Consider the following 12,370-nt stretch of genomic DNA (forward strand, 5'->3'; position numbering starts at 1 on the left):
TGATTGACACATTGGTTAGCCAATGAAACGCCGGTAAATAAGTCCCAGCATACACCGCGGACTACTTGGCGTTCGGGGGAAAATCTAGTCGGCGGCTGCAAGTTAGTTGCAAGACTTTGCGACTTAATATTGATCCATAAATAAGGCGCACTGTATTATAAGGCGCATGGTCAGCTTTTGAAAAAAATAAAGGCTTTTAGGTGCGTCTTATAGTGCGGAAAATACGGTAATCCATAATAAATGGGAATGCAATTTATGGATTAAACAACAAAAACAACCTGACGAGCCATCTGGGAGCCGAAAGAACAGGCTCTTCTTAGTGAGCCAAGCCGAAAAAGCCGGTTCTCTTAAAAGAGTCGGAATTCACATCTCTGCAGCGCACCATTCGCGTTAAATTTAACCTATTAAACTCACTTAATATTTTGTACCGCTGATCGTTATTTTATGATATTGGTTACTCTTTATTTTTGTTGCACTTCAAGTGTAGGATGAATCTGTTACTGGTGAGGTGCAATACATATTAACACAACTGGTGTTTCCGTAGTGCGCATTCGCCTAACATGTGAAAGGTCACCGACGAGATACCGGGTGGGAACGTTTTTTGTCTTGGAAAGGATGGGAGCCACCAGGCTGAACTTGCCAAGGACACACCAAAGGAAATTGTGCCCCTAAGACTCAAGTGGTTAAGGGATGCGTCCAATAACACAACTGCCTGTCTGTTCTTCTCTATTTAACAGACTTGAATACTTCTCAGAAAAAATCAAATTCTTTGACGCACAACAACTTATTTTTAAAGTAACAGAATTGGTTACTTTTACTATTGAGTAACTATAATTACTTTTTTTAGAGTAACCTGTCAGACGCCGTTTGTGACACACAGACACTAAAAACAACAAGAGGGGACTGTGTGAAGTCATTAAAGGTGTCTGCACCAGTTTATTGTCTCTGACGACATTTTGAACTTTCTCCATTGAGTGTGAGTCTCGTGGTCATACAGAAAGATCCCCAAATAAAACGCAAGCGCTCGGCTCTAAAAGGTCTTTTGAGAAAAGGCAGTTCATCCATGAAGTTGCTTTCCGCTTGAAACACTTGAAACCAGGCTGTTACTTCGAAAAATGACATACCGTTGCTTCCATTCTTGCCCAAATGTGTGAGCCATTAATTTGCTAAAAGCCATTCGGACGTTTGTTTTCAGAGTGCCTACGCCATTCCCACCATGGCCTTCTCTTTCCTTTGCCACACAGCCGTCCTGCCCATCTACTGCGAACTCGACCGGTCAGTTACCTGCTGCCCTTGTTTAATTGAAAAATGCAAAAAAGTATATATTATTGTCTTTGGGTGAATAAAGTAATAGTGTTGTCTCAAATGCAGGTCCTTTTTGTAGTTTGGGGGATATTTTAGCTAAAATTATTAAATGAATACTTAAAGGGACAGTGTGTGTTATTTGACCACTTGTTGTCAAAAACGAGTGCTAAAAAGCACACACATAAAGACAAAGTACGGAGGATCAAAGTGACCAAATTAAATTAAAAATTTTTTCCTCTGGTAAAGTTTTTTTTTCTCGGTGGTGCTAAATAATACACACCGTCCCTTTTAAATTGAGCAAAATGATCTTCCTCGCTTCCATATAAAGCAAACTTGCTTATTTTGAGTTTGAAGGGTAGTAAAACTACGTAAAATTACTTAAAGACAACAAATTTCGGCCAATTGGGTAAGATTGCAGGTTGTTTAAACGCAGGCATTGGTCTATTTTTTAAAGATATCTTTTACCGTGTTGCTTATTTGGTTACAAATTGCAAAACGAAAGTCTTGCCATATGTTTAAAGAATATTATTCAGATTAATTATCAAAAAAAATCAAAAATATATTCCTAAAAAAACGATATGTTTTACAAACAAGGATCATAAATGTTTACCATGTTTTCCGAACTACCTAGAAAACAAAAAAAATCCAAAAATTAAATAGTACATTTCAAAATCCAGTGACTGGAAATATTTTAAATAAAATCAAAAATGCATAATTAGATGAAAAGCTTCGACCAAATGGTAATGGTAATTTTTGTTTTTTTAATGCAACCCTTTAGTTTTAGTTCCATGCGCTTTAGTCTGGTGCGCTTTTTATATAAAAATATTTACCTCACAGAGGAAAATTTTGAGGGTCCACTTTATAATAAGGTGCGCCTTATTTTTTGAAAAATAAGGTAATTTTACCCCAAAAAATGAACTTTCTTTTAAAATAAGAAAAATATTAGATTATCAAAAAATTCTGGCACTAGACCAATTGTTTTTGTCTTTGCTGTACAGAGATGTTTGATTTTTTTTTTTCTTACATGTTGACGATTAAGAAATCAAAAATATATGTATCGAAGCAACACAGTGGTTAGTGCTTGTGCGGCACAGTTCTGAGGACATGATCGAAACTCCTGTGTGGAGTTTGCATGTTCTCCCCGTGCTTGCCTGGCTTTCCTCCCACATTCCGACAAACATGCATGTTAGGTTAATTGCCCGCTCCAAATTGTCCCTAGGTGTGAATGAGCGAGTGAGTTGTTGTCCCTGTGTGCCCTGCGACCGGCTGGCAACCAGTTCAGGGTGTCCCCTGCCCACTGCCCGAAGATAGCTGGGAATGGCTCCAGCACCCCCGCGACCCTACTGAGGATAAGCGGTGCAGATAATGGATGAATGGATATATATAGAAAAAAACTTACTAGACAGTGGTTTGTAGTCAAATATGATGTATCAGAAAACATGATTTTTCTTGTTTTCAATACACAAAATCGGTAGGTGTTTAGATGGAGAGTTAGATATAGATACAATATTGTCATTCTGGTACATTTGCATACAGAAGAGAATGTCAACACATTTGACCCACACGGGTTTTGTAAAATATAAAAATGTAAATCTATAGTAATGAGTTGGAATATGTACTAGAGTGCAAAAACATTTGTGTGGAATGAAAACCTTGATGGAGTATAATTGCGTGGCTCCTGGTGTCTAAATCTCTTTGGCTTCTTCAGGCCGACCAAAACGAGGATGCAGAAAGTCTCCAACGTCAGCATCAGCCTGAGTTTCCTGCTCTACTTGATTTCTGCTCTCTTTGGCTACCTCACCTTTTACAGTAAGCTCCAACACAAACTCTACACAGAAGACTCCACGAACCATCTTTTGTTGTCTTTCTCAGCTCAGGTGAACTCTCAACTTTTGCTGGGCTACGACGCATACATGCCGCGGGACGTCCTGGTGATATCTGTTCGGCTCACCATCCTCGTAGCCGTGCTGCTAACAGTACCGGTCATCCACTTCCCCGTGAGTACCGACTGCCCAATCGTCGTCTTAGTCGGTATTCGTGTTTGCTCGAAGGCAAAATTTTGCGGTGGTTTTGTTTCCAAGGCTCGTAAAGCGGTGATCTTACTCCTTCGCGGGGATCGGCCCTTTTCCTGGCTGAGCCACATCACGACTACTGTGCTTATCCTGGGAGTGGTGCTCGTGCTGGCCATTTTTGTGCCTGATATCCGCCAGCTGTTTGGAGTCGTGGGTAGGTCCCGCTAATGTCCTTCCAGGCCTTAGAATTATAATTATCTTTGTCATTGATAACAACGTAGTGAACGTTGTTTACAGAGATATTAGACATGGCACTCCAAGATAAACACGTAATATAGACTTACCATAAATTACTACAGAGTGCACCTGATTAAAAGCCGCATGTGCAAATTTAAGTAGGAACCTCAACTTTATATTTGTCCAAGATGCACCCGGTTTTAAGCGACAAACTCGAACTCAATCATATTTCATACATTTTAGAAAACACATCAGTGGGGTAATGTCTAATACAGAAAAGTAACACCTTTATTGGAGCAGCAGTCAATATTTATTAAATTGGCCCATACAATCACACCAGCTTGTACACATGCAGCCAGTGTCTGAAATAACGTCTGCCCAGATGCCCGGGGCGTGCAGCTTTTACGTCGGGCGTACAACTTACAAAACTTCTCTGCCCGGGTGGCCGACAACTTTTTCAAGGAAAAAAAAGAAAAACGAAAGATTTTTTTTCAAATCAAACGTTTGTTTTATTCCGATGTCGAAATCTTCGTTCGGTTTGGAAAATTCGGAATTTCGGTTCGTTTGTCAATTTGCATACTCGGCAGCCAATCAGAAGCCTGCACTGAATAATTCCTTGCTTCCGGACTTTCCGGAGCGCTATAAGGTCGTGCATTTGCATATCATTTTCCAAAGTAGACGCACAGAGAACACAAGAAAAATGGATACGTGGTTAGGAATCAAGCCAAAACCTCACTCCCAGAAGAAATATTCAAAAGAAGCTAACAAAATTGATGGCGCTACAAAACGTTAAACGTACATTGAAAGCATCGTGGAAAGAGGAGTTCACAGGCTTGTAGCAGAATAAGGCAAAGCAAACATTGTATGAATGAAGATGAGTAAATACAGGTACAACAGCGATGTCATACACATGCAATGGATGTTATAAGTAAATTCATAATAAACTTAATTTTAAAGTGTTGTTCTGTTATATATTCTGATTATCAATTCTTAATACTTTGCAACAATATTTTTTCGCGATTAGTTGTCTTATTGTGTTTCAAGTTGTGAAAAATGGGGCAGGCAACTTTATGGCTGGTGTCATGAGACACTGATGCAGCTAATCTTAAGCTTTCCCATCCCTTGCACGCATGACAAAATGATTGACAGGGAACCAAAAATTACGATTGCTACATTAAAAAATCCAATCAGGATCCTGAATTTCAGTCAGTACAGTACATTGAGTTTTGTTTTGGGAATGTTTTTGTCATAATCCTGTGTAAATGTTAATGCTATTTTTTTAAATATTGACTGCTGCTACATTTGAGAATAATCAATGAACATACTCCGCAAACAAGTGTCTTCATCGCTACACAACGTGTTACTTTTCAGTTCTAGACATTTCCCTGATGATTATTTGAAAAGAAACAAAAAAAAACGATGTAAGTAATGGACATAAATGCGTTCATTTTATTGGCTGTTTCACCCTTCGAATTAAAAACCGATTCTACAAAAAACAATGTTTCTTCCTCAAATTTGCGTGTGTTGCTACTTATAGCCTGGAAGTTAACCGTATTCAATTTTTGTTGTTGTAATTTAAGAAGTATCCTGCAGAGGGCCAGTAAGTGATCTGGGATAGATATCAGGAAAAAATAACAATTTGGAATATAGTGTTTCACAGTGTATTCATGCAAGTGCAGTCAACTATTTGATGACATAATTAGAATCGTCATTATTGTCATTGATACGAACATAGTGAACGAGAAAACGAGACTAGACATGGCACTCCAGGAAGAACATGCAATAAAAGATTTAAGAGAGAAAAAAATAAGGTAAAAAAAATAAGGATAAAAGGGCAAATATTTGCAAGACGGGTTCAAGTTGCCATCACCAAAAGTTTTTGTCTTTGTTTGCCAGGCTCGACCACATCCAGCTGCCTCTTGTTTGTATTCCCCGGCCTCTTCTACCTCAAGATCAGCCGCCAACCTCTGCGATCATTCGACTCCGTAGGGGTAAGTATGCGCCCTTCAAACTGAAACCATCCACATCATTTTGCCAACGTTATTTTGCAGGCGCTGTGTCTGGTGGTCTTTGGCATAATCATGGGCGTCACCAGCTTGTCAGTCATTATCTTCACGTGGATACATAGTTCCTAGTTTTTATTGTGACATGACTCCTCTTCAAAGGACAATAAGGGAGAAAGGTGCGGATGAAATCAAAGGAATAAATCATAGACATATGCTACTCTTTGATCCTCAGGTAATGTTAATCCCATGGTGCTTATTTTCATTTTCTGCTCACTTTAAAATCATTTCAAAGGGACATCGTTTACATTTATTCTCGTTTTAATGCCTTGCACCTTTTTCATGTCAATGGCTGCTTTATCTAAGGCTACAGCACTTATTTGCCTTACGCTGTGACCAAATCTGATCTAATTGTACTCACTACGATTTTTTGTCTTGAAATGTATTCATGTTCATCATCTGTTTGTCACTGTTCTTAACTGAGAGCATTTTCTGCTACCTAGTTATGAGTTATCCTGTCAATCATAATGTGAAAGGATATTAGAAATTGTACTGTGCTGTATATCTGGGGAAGTTAAGAAACACAATAAAAGGGAAATGTAGTTTGTGTGTGTGTGTTGTGTGTTTTAGCATAGTGATTTAAAAAAAATCGTAATTGAATACCTTAATGTTCCTCAACCAATGTACCAAGGCAGACAAATGTGTTTCTAAACTTGTTCGCAAAAAATCCTTAAAGGGACACTGTAATATTTAATAATAATAATAATAATAATAATTTCCTTGTATTGTCATTCTGTGTAACAATGTACACAGAACGAAATGTCAATTGCACCTGACCCGTTGTAGCGAGCCGATGCAGCCGCAGCCAACAGAGGGCGCCGCCGACCACTTTTTAAGTCTTAGGAATGACTCGGCCGGGGCGCGAACCACCGACCTCCCAGTCTCAAAGCGGGCGCCTTACCATTTGACCATTAGATAGATAGATAGCTACTTTATTCATCCCCGAAGGGAAATTCACATTTCCAGCAGCATCCCTTCGCTGAGAACAATACAATAATAAAACAAAAAGAATACAATATACAAATACCCAGTGTGACGTGCAAATGCCCACTGTAGCGTGTTATATAGAATGACTAAATAGTGCTACACAGAATACATATTGCAATAAGATTCGGTAATATGCAATGTAGGTGGTGTGGTTTACTGTGGGCTTTTACTCTGCCGGGTAGAGTTAAAGAGCCTCATGGCATGAGATGTCGATGTGTAGTGCAGGGGTTGGCAATCTATGACACGTGTGCGCACGGCAAAATAATAATGATTTTTTTTTTCAAGCACATTTTTACCTGAAATTTAGACATTTTCAGTTGCCCGCTGTGTTGTTTAGAGGCTTTACGGTCGCACTCCTCCTCTGCTTCGTGTGTAAGTGCGTGTCTGCGCCGCGCCTCGCAGAAGAGGAAAGAGTCGTGTTTTAACGCAGCCACAGAAATACCGACACGCGATTAAAAAAAAAGAATCATGACGGCTCCCCCAGCGAAAAAATCTCGGTCTTTTCAGCCAGCGTGGACAGACGAATGAGGCTTTGTGCAAAAAATTACTGTGCTGTTTTGTGCATTATGCCTCGAGAGCGTTGTACCTCGCACAGCAAGTGTTAGTCATTACGAGACAAAACATGAACATGAATTCAAGGATGAGTCCGACAAGGCGGAGACATTAAAACGCGCTGTGTCCAGGTACGGCCAACAAACAGACGCTGACAACCTTTGTCACTGCTAAAAACACCACTGAAGCAAGTTATCACATTGCTCACTGCACAGCAAAACACGGAATACGATTTGATATCTGCGACCAAATCAGCTGTTATTTCTGTTGCACTTATTTTCAAGTAGCCTTCTGCCTTGCAGCTGTTATTTCAAGTTTTGATATTTTCATTGATGAATGGTATGGTAGCTGTCCATATCACTCATTTTGATTGTAGTTCATTGTTGCTGAAGAATGGTTGATTCTGGTTAATTCTTGTGGTAAAAAGTTGATGTCATGGATGGCTACAGGCCTTTCCACATTTTGCTCACATCCATTTGTAGTTTATTGATGAACAAGAATAAAGGAAGATAAATTGGTCAGTTAAACGATTTCAATGTATATCCATGTTGTATATCCGGACTGGTGTTATATTACAGCTCAGTTGATGATTAAAAAAAAATGTTGTGCGAGTCATTGATCTTGGTGTGGACATTTGAAAGTGGCACTCCACACTGAAAAAGTTGCTGACCCCTGGTGCAGTGCAATAGAAAATGGGTGCTTCAAAGTCTGAGGAAGTTAGGATACAGAGACTTGAAGTGACCAAAACGCACCACTTTCATCATAATAGTAGTCTGTAATCTACGCGGCCTTTGAGACTTCTTGTGAATAAGGGTTATACAAATAAACATGACTTGATCTTATTCAGATTTTTAAGGTTGGCTGACAATGATGTCAGCTCCCCCTAGGTGGCGCTGGTGCTGTGTAAAATGAATGCAAATTTTTCAACCTACAAGTATTTTTAAATACTATTCACACTTTTGAAAAGGTCTGTTTTTTCTAGGAATTTTGTGTTGCTATTGATGCACCCGAACACACAATAGCTGGGCACATATTTGTAAATTCTCTCTAAAACGTAACTCAACATACAAATCTTCCCTTGCTCTAGTGAAACTCGTACTCGTCCTGCTGTTTTGGCTCATCAATGCGCACGCATCCTGTGATGATGTAGGCTGGAAAGGATTCCTGAATCATATTTTGGTTCCTCTTTATGGATCTTCCTCCCACTTTTTTCATAAAAACTATGCATATAACATCTCTTTTCACATTTTCTGCAATATGATTAACTATAGAAACTTAGGAAGGAAGATATTTTGTTTTCCCTCTTTTATAACCAGAGACGATGTTTTAATGGAGATCGTATGACAGAAAACGCACGCGGAGCTGTTTTTGTTTAGATAAGCTCACTCCAGAGTCCTGCGATATGACAACATCATCCCCGGGGGTCGAGGGGAAAGGAATGAGTTTCGTGGATGGCGATCCAACCCCCCCCAGTTGACAGCCTCCGCTCTCGTATTTTCCTAAGAGGTGTTGGCTGTGTTTTTTTAAAAATAAAAAGTCATGTTATTAAAAATCTGGAATTTCTGCCTCACTGTTGGTTTGTGGTCTCTATGTCCTGACTTTGACCTTGGATTAAAACAGCCTGGTGAGATACATGCAAGGTCGCTTTTTTTTGTTGAAAAAGTATATCAACAGGGAGTGATGATAATTTTTTTTTTTTTTTTTTTTTGCTGAATTACTTTCTGTATGACAGTATTAAAAGATGTATTAATTTACCAAAGGACATTAGAGTGTACTTTTCCTTGTGCAATAGTTCAGCAACTAGAGATAGTAAAAGGTTAATGACCCATGGTTATAGAAACCAGATGCCGACACTAATAAAATTCTATTCCCTTCCAACCTCCCAAAGAACAGGTAGTTTTGAGAGGGACATTGCACATTATTTACCTTAGTGTTGAAAAAACATAAATAAGCAAAAATAAATGAACTATCATGTAAAAGTGTATTTTTTTTAAATACTCCTAAGAAATTTGCCTTTATCTTGCATAACATGAATCTCACCGAGAGGGAGCTAACATAACTGTCTGCCATTTTGCTGCTGCAGGTAACCAAAAAAACTCAAGACTGGGGAAAGAAAGAAGGAAAATTTTGTGTTTTGGTCACTTTGAGTGTCCGTAGTTTGTATTCTTTCTAGTGCTATGTAGCACTCATTTCTTGTTGTACTGCACAATAGAGCGACATTGAGTGGTCAAATATTATGTCCCTAAAATTACCGGACCCTGCTGGATCGAATTTCTAGTTCCTGTTTGCAAAAGGGCCGATAGAGGGCAGCTAATCCTGGTTTCCCATCTTAAAATGTATTGATACCTTAAAACTGCGGTCTTGAACCTAATATACATGGGGGCTGATGGAAATAGCGTACGGATAAGGTTGGGCCAAGAAAAACTTTGGAAACATTCCACCGTTCTAAGATATAGTTAAAATTTACCACTTAAAATCTTAAAACAAAAAACTAACAATTCACATGTAGAGCAATTAGTCAGTAATAAATGAATCACTTGGGCTGCGCATACATGAATCTTTTCATATTAAGACTCAAACTATCATCTGAGAGGTGGTAATTTGGCCCCAGGCCGTTTGTTTGAGACCTCTGCCTTAAAAGGACAGTGTATTATTTAGCGCCTTCTAGTGGTAAAAACTGGTCATTTAAAAAAAAAACTGATTTGAATAATTACGTCAAGTTTCGGGACACCAATTTCCCTTAGAGTGCAGCAACCGTGAGTGGAGCCAGACACACCTAAGCCCAATGTCCACACCTTAATCATCTCAAGACTTTATATTGACTGCTCAGACAGCACACTGCGTCAGGTCAATGCATTTGCCACTTTCATTCTGCTTCGGCTACCATGTAAGGTTTATTTTTTTCTTTCTAGTTCGGACAGTTTTGTTGTCTTGTTTGTTACTTTGTTCCTTGCATCTCCATTTCCACTTTGGTCTGAGTTTCTAGTTCGGGTATTGTCAAGGTTGGATTTTGCAACCTCTTGTTTGTTACCTTGTTCGTGGTTTTGTTATTAAATGTCATCCTTGTTTTGAGCCATCTTGCTTTGGTTCCTGCTCCTCTTCACTTGGGTCCAACCGAAAAAAATAATAGAGACAATACGTGAACTAATATTGAAATGTGCATTTTTAAGTTACTCGCAGGTTGAGAAATTTGCATTCATTTTACATAAAGAAGAACCTGGTCAGCAGCCCCGCACGGAGTTTGGTCGAACTCGCTTCTTCATGATGCAGTCACTTGTGGCCTGAGCTTTTAATGCAGGCCTGACGCCTCCCTGGCGCTGGGGGCCGTGCTCACATCTGGAGACAATTTCAAACAAGGGACTGTGACAGAGACCCCAGCCCCAATAGCCCCTTGCTATTCCACTGTCCCCCTCCGCCCGACCTCTTGTACACACAGCTCCTTCGCTTAGACCTTTTATATTTGTTTAACTCATTTAGCCTTTATGACTTTTTGAGTTGCGCGCTGCACGAGGTTAAAAAAATTGGCAGACAGGCTGAGCCAGCATGGGAAAAAAAAAATAATGATTTTATTTTTGTATTAGTCGATACGTATTGCCGAGGTATCTGATTCGAGACTGTAATGTCCACCAGATTGGGACCATCAATGAAGGACTTTGTATTTTTCTTCCCACTTTGTTGCTTGTTTCAAAAGGCATATCTTTTGTTTTCATTGTTTTGGCATTTTTGGCACTTTTTCCTTGTAAATATTCCATTCATGCCCAAACAAAGCACAGACTCTTATATGCATTAAAAACTTAAAATACAATAGAGCTGGGTCAGAATTATTTTTGCATTCATTTTGAAAAATATCAGTGTAACGGGTGTGATAATAACTTTTATTTTATTGAAATTCCTGCTAAAATATGTGTATAGTTTTTGGTAAATGTCCTGCAATGCTGAGTCCAACAGTGCCATCTGCTGGTATGGGGTGGGGTTTGGTTTTGGCTTCTAACATGTGACCAGGAGGTGGGGTTTGTTGTCAGTTTTACCAGAGTACTACAAAGGTAAGACATATCTTTTGGTGCTCCACAAAATTAGTTAATTTTAAACTTTATAACCCCAGCTGACAAATCTCTCACCATGCATAGTAATGTGATTGATATTGTCAAGCTGTTTAGGTTTATTTTCGTTTTGTTTCTGTTTTACTAAATATTAGAACTCTTCGTGATTTAGGGCTATACAAATAAAAATGACTTGACTTGACTTAATTCCCCTTGTAGAGATCAAAGAGATCAGACCCAGCAGAAAAAGCTAATGTTGTGACTCATCCATTTGCAGGTAAATTGTACCCATTTTTATACTCATTATTGTTTTTATTCCTATTTTTCATATACATTAAAAAAAGGATGATGTTGGTTAAAATTCAGAGTAAAGAAAAACATGTTGAATTCATTGTAAACGTTAAAAATCCACTATACGATCTCTTGTTAAAAGTATCTTGTTAAAATGCAAAGATTTATAAATGTATTGTGATATTCTAAAATGTATTTTCTGTAAAGTGAAAAGACAGCTCTTTGATATGCTTTGTTGTCAGTTTTACCAGAGTACTACAAAGAGATCAAAGAGATCAGACCCAGCAGAAAAAGCTAATGTTGTGACTCATCCATTTGCAGAAACTGTAATAATAAAAACCTCATCATCCAGTCCAGCGTGAATGTGGATCTTTGGTGGGACACGTACACTGCGGTTACATCAGTACACATTAATGCTTCATGAAAAATATATATTTTATGGGTGGGGCACACACTAATGGACACTGGAGACAATAGTGGCACCAAATCAACAATTTTTCATTAGTACTACTTTTTTATGACCATTCTAGACTTACAGTAGACCAATATATTTTTTAAACTGCAGTATATACAAACATTTTTGACTTGCAAGGAGAAGAGGGGAAGACTGTACAAAAAACCCTCAGGACGCAAATATTCCTATTTGTTGTAAAGGTCCTACACTGAGCACTTTCTTTTTATCAAAATATCCTAGTTTACAAATCGCAGATCAGCTGCAAAGACTGTGGCTATCAAAGAACAGCTTTATTGGCCAACGACAAAAATGTAAACATCGCATAATGGTCAAAATAATGTTAAACCCTGGCATCCTATGGAATCTCTTGTAGATCTTGAAGATATCCAATACATAGATACTTTATTCATCCCCGTAGGGAAAATCACA

General features: G+C 38.7%; 2 protein-coding genes across 5 annotated transcripts in view; one reads left to right on the forward strand and one right to left on the reverse strand.

Annotated features, from left to right (window-relative positions):
• slc38a6 (solute carrier family 38 member 6) overlaps positions 1-6,159 on the forward strand; it is a 27,905-nt gene extending 21,746 nt beyond the window's left edge. The window contains exons 11-16 of one of the 2 annotated variants that reach the window (XM_088354470.1): positions 1,196-1,275; positions 3,014-3,114; positions 3,178-3,302; positions 3,387-3,531; positions 5,451-5,545; positions 5,606-6,159. In XM_088354470.1, the coding sequence (XP_088210596.1) occupies positions 1,196-1,275; positions 3,014-3,114; positions 3,178-3,302; positions 3,387-3,531; positions 5,451-5,545; positions 5,606-5,689 (630 nt within the window). In that variant the 3' untranslated portion in view covers positions 5,690-6,159. Of the gene's footprint in view, positions 1-1,195; positions 1,276-3,013; positions 3,303-3,386; positions 3,532-5,450; positions 5,546-5,605 lie in introns of both variants that reach the window. The other variant, XM_088354469.1, reaches the window with a different exon arrangement.
• Positions 1-12,370, reverse strand: part of trmt5 (tRNA methyltransferase 5) — a 48,654-nt gene that overhangs the window by 28,003 nt on the left and 8,281 nt on the right. The window lies entirely within an intron of this gene.

The sequence above is a fragment of the Urocampus carinirostris genome, chromosome 15 (assembly GCF_059441175.1).
Source record: "Urocampus carinirostris isolate Australia breed hairy pipefish chromosome 15, RoL_Ucar_1.0, whole genome shotgun sequence".
NCBI classification, from domain to species: Eukaryota; Metazoa; Chordata; class Actinopteri; order Syngnathiformes; family Syngnathidae; genus Urocampus; species Urocampus carinirostris.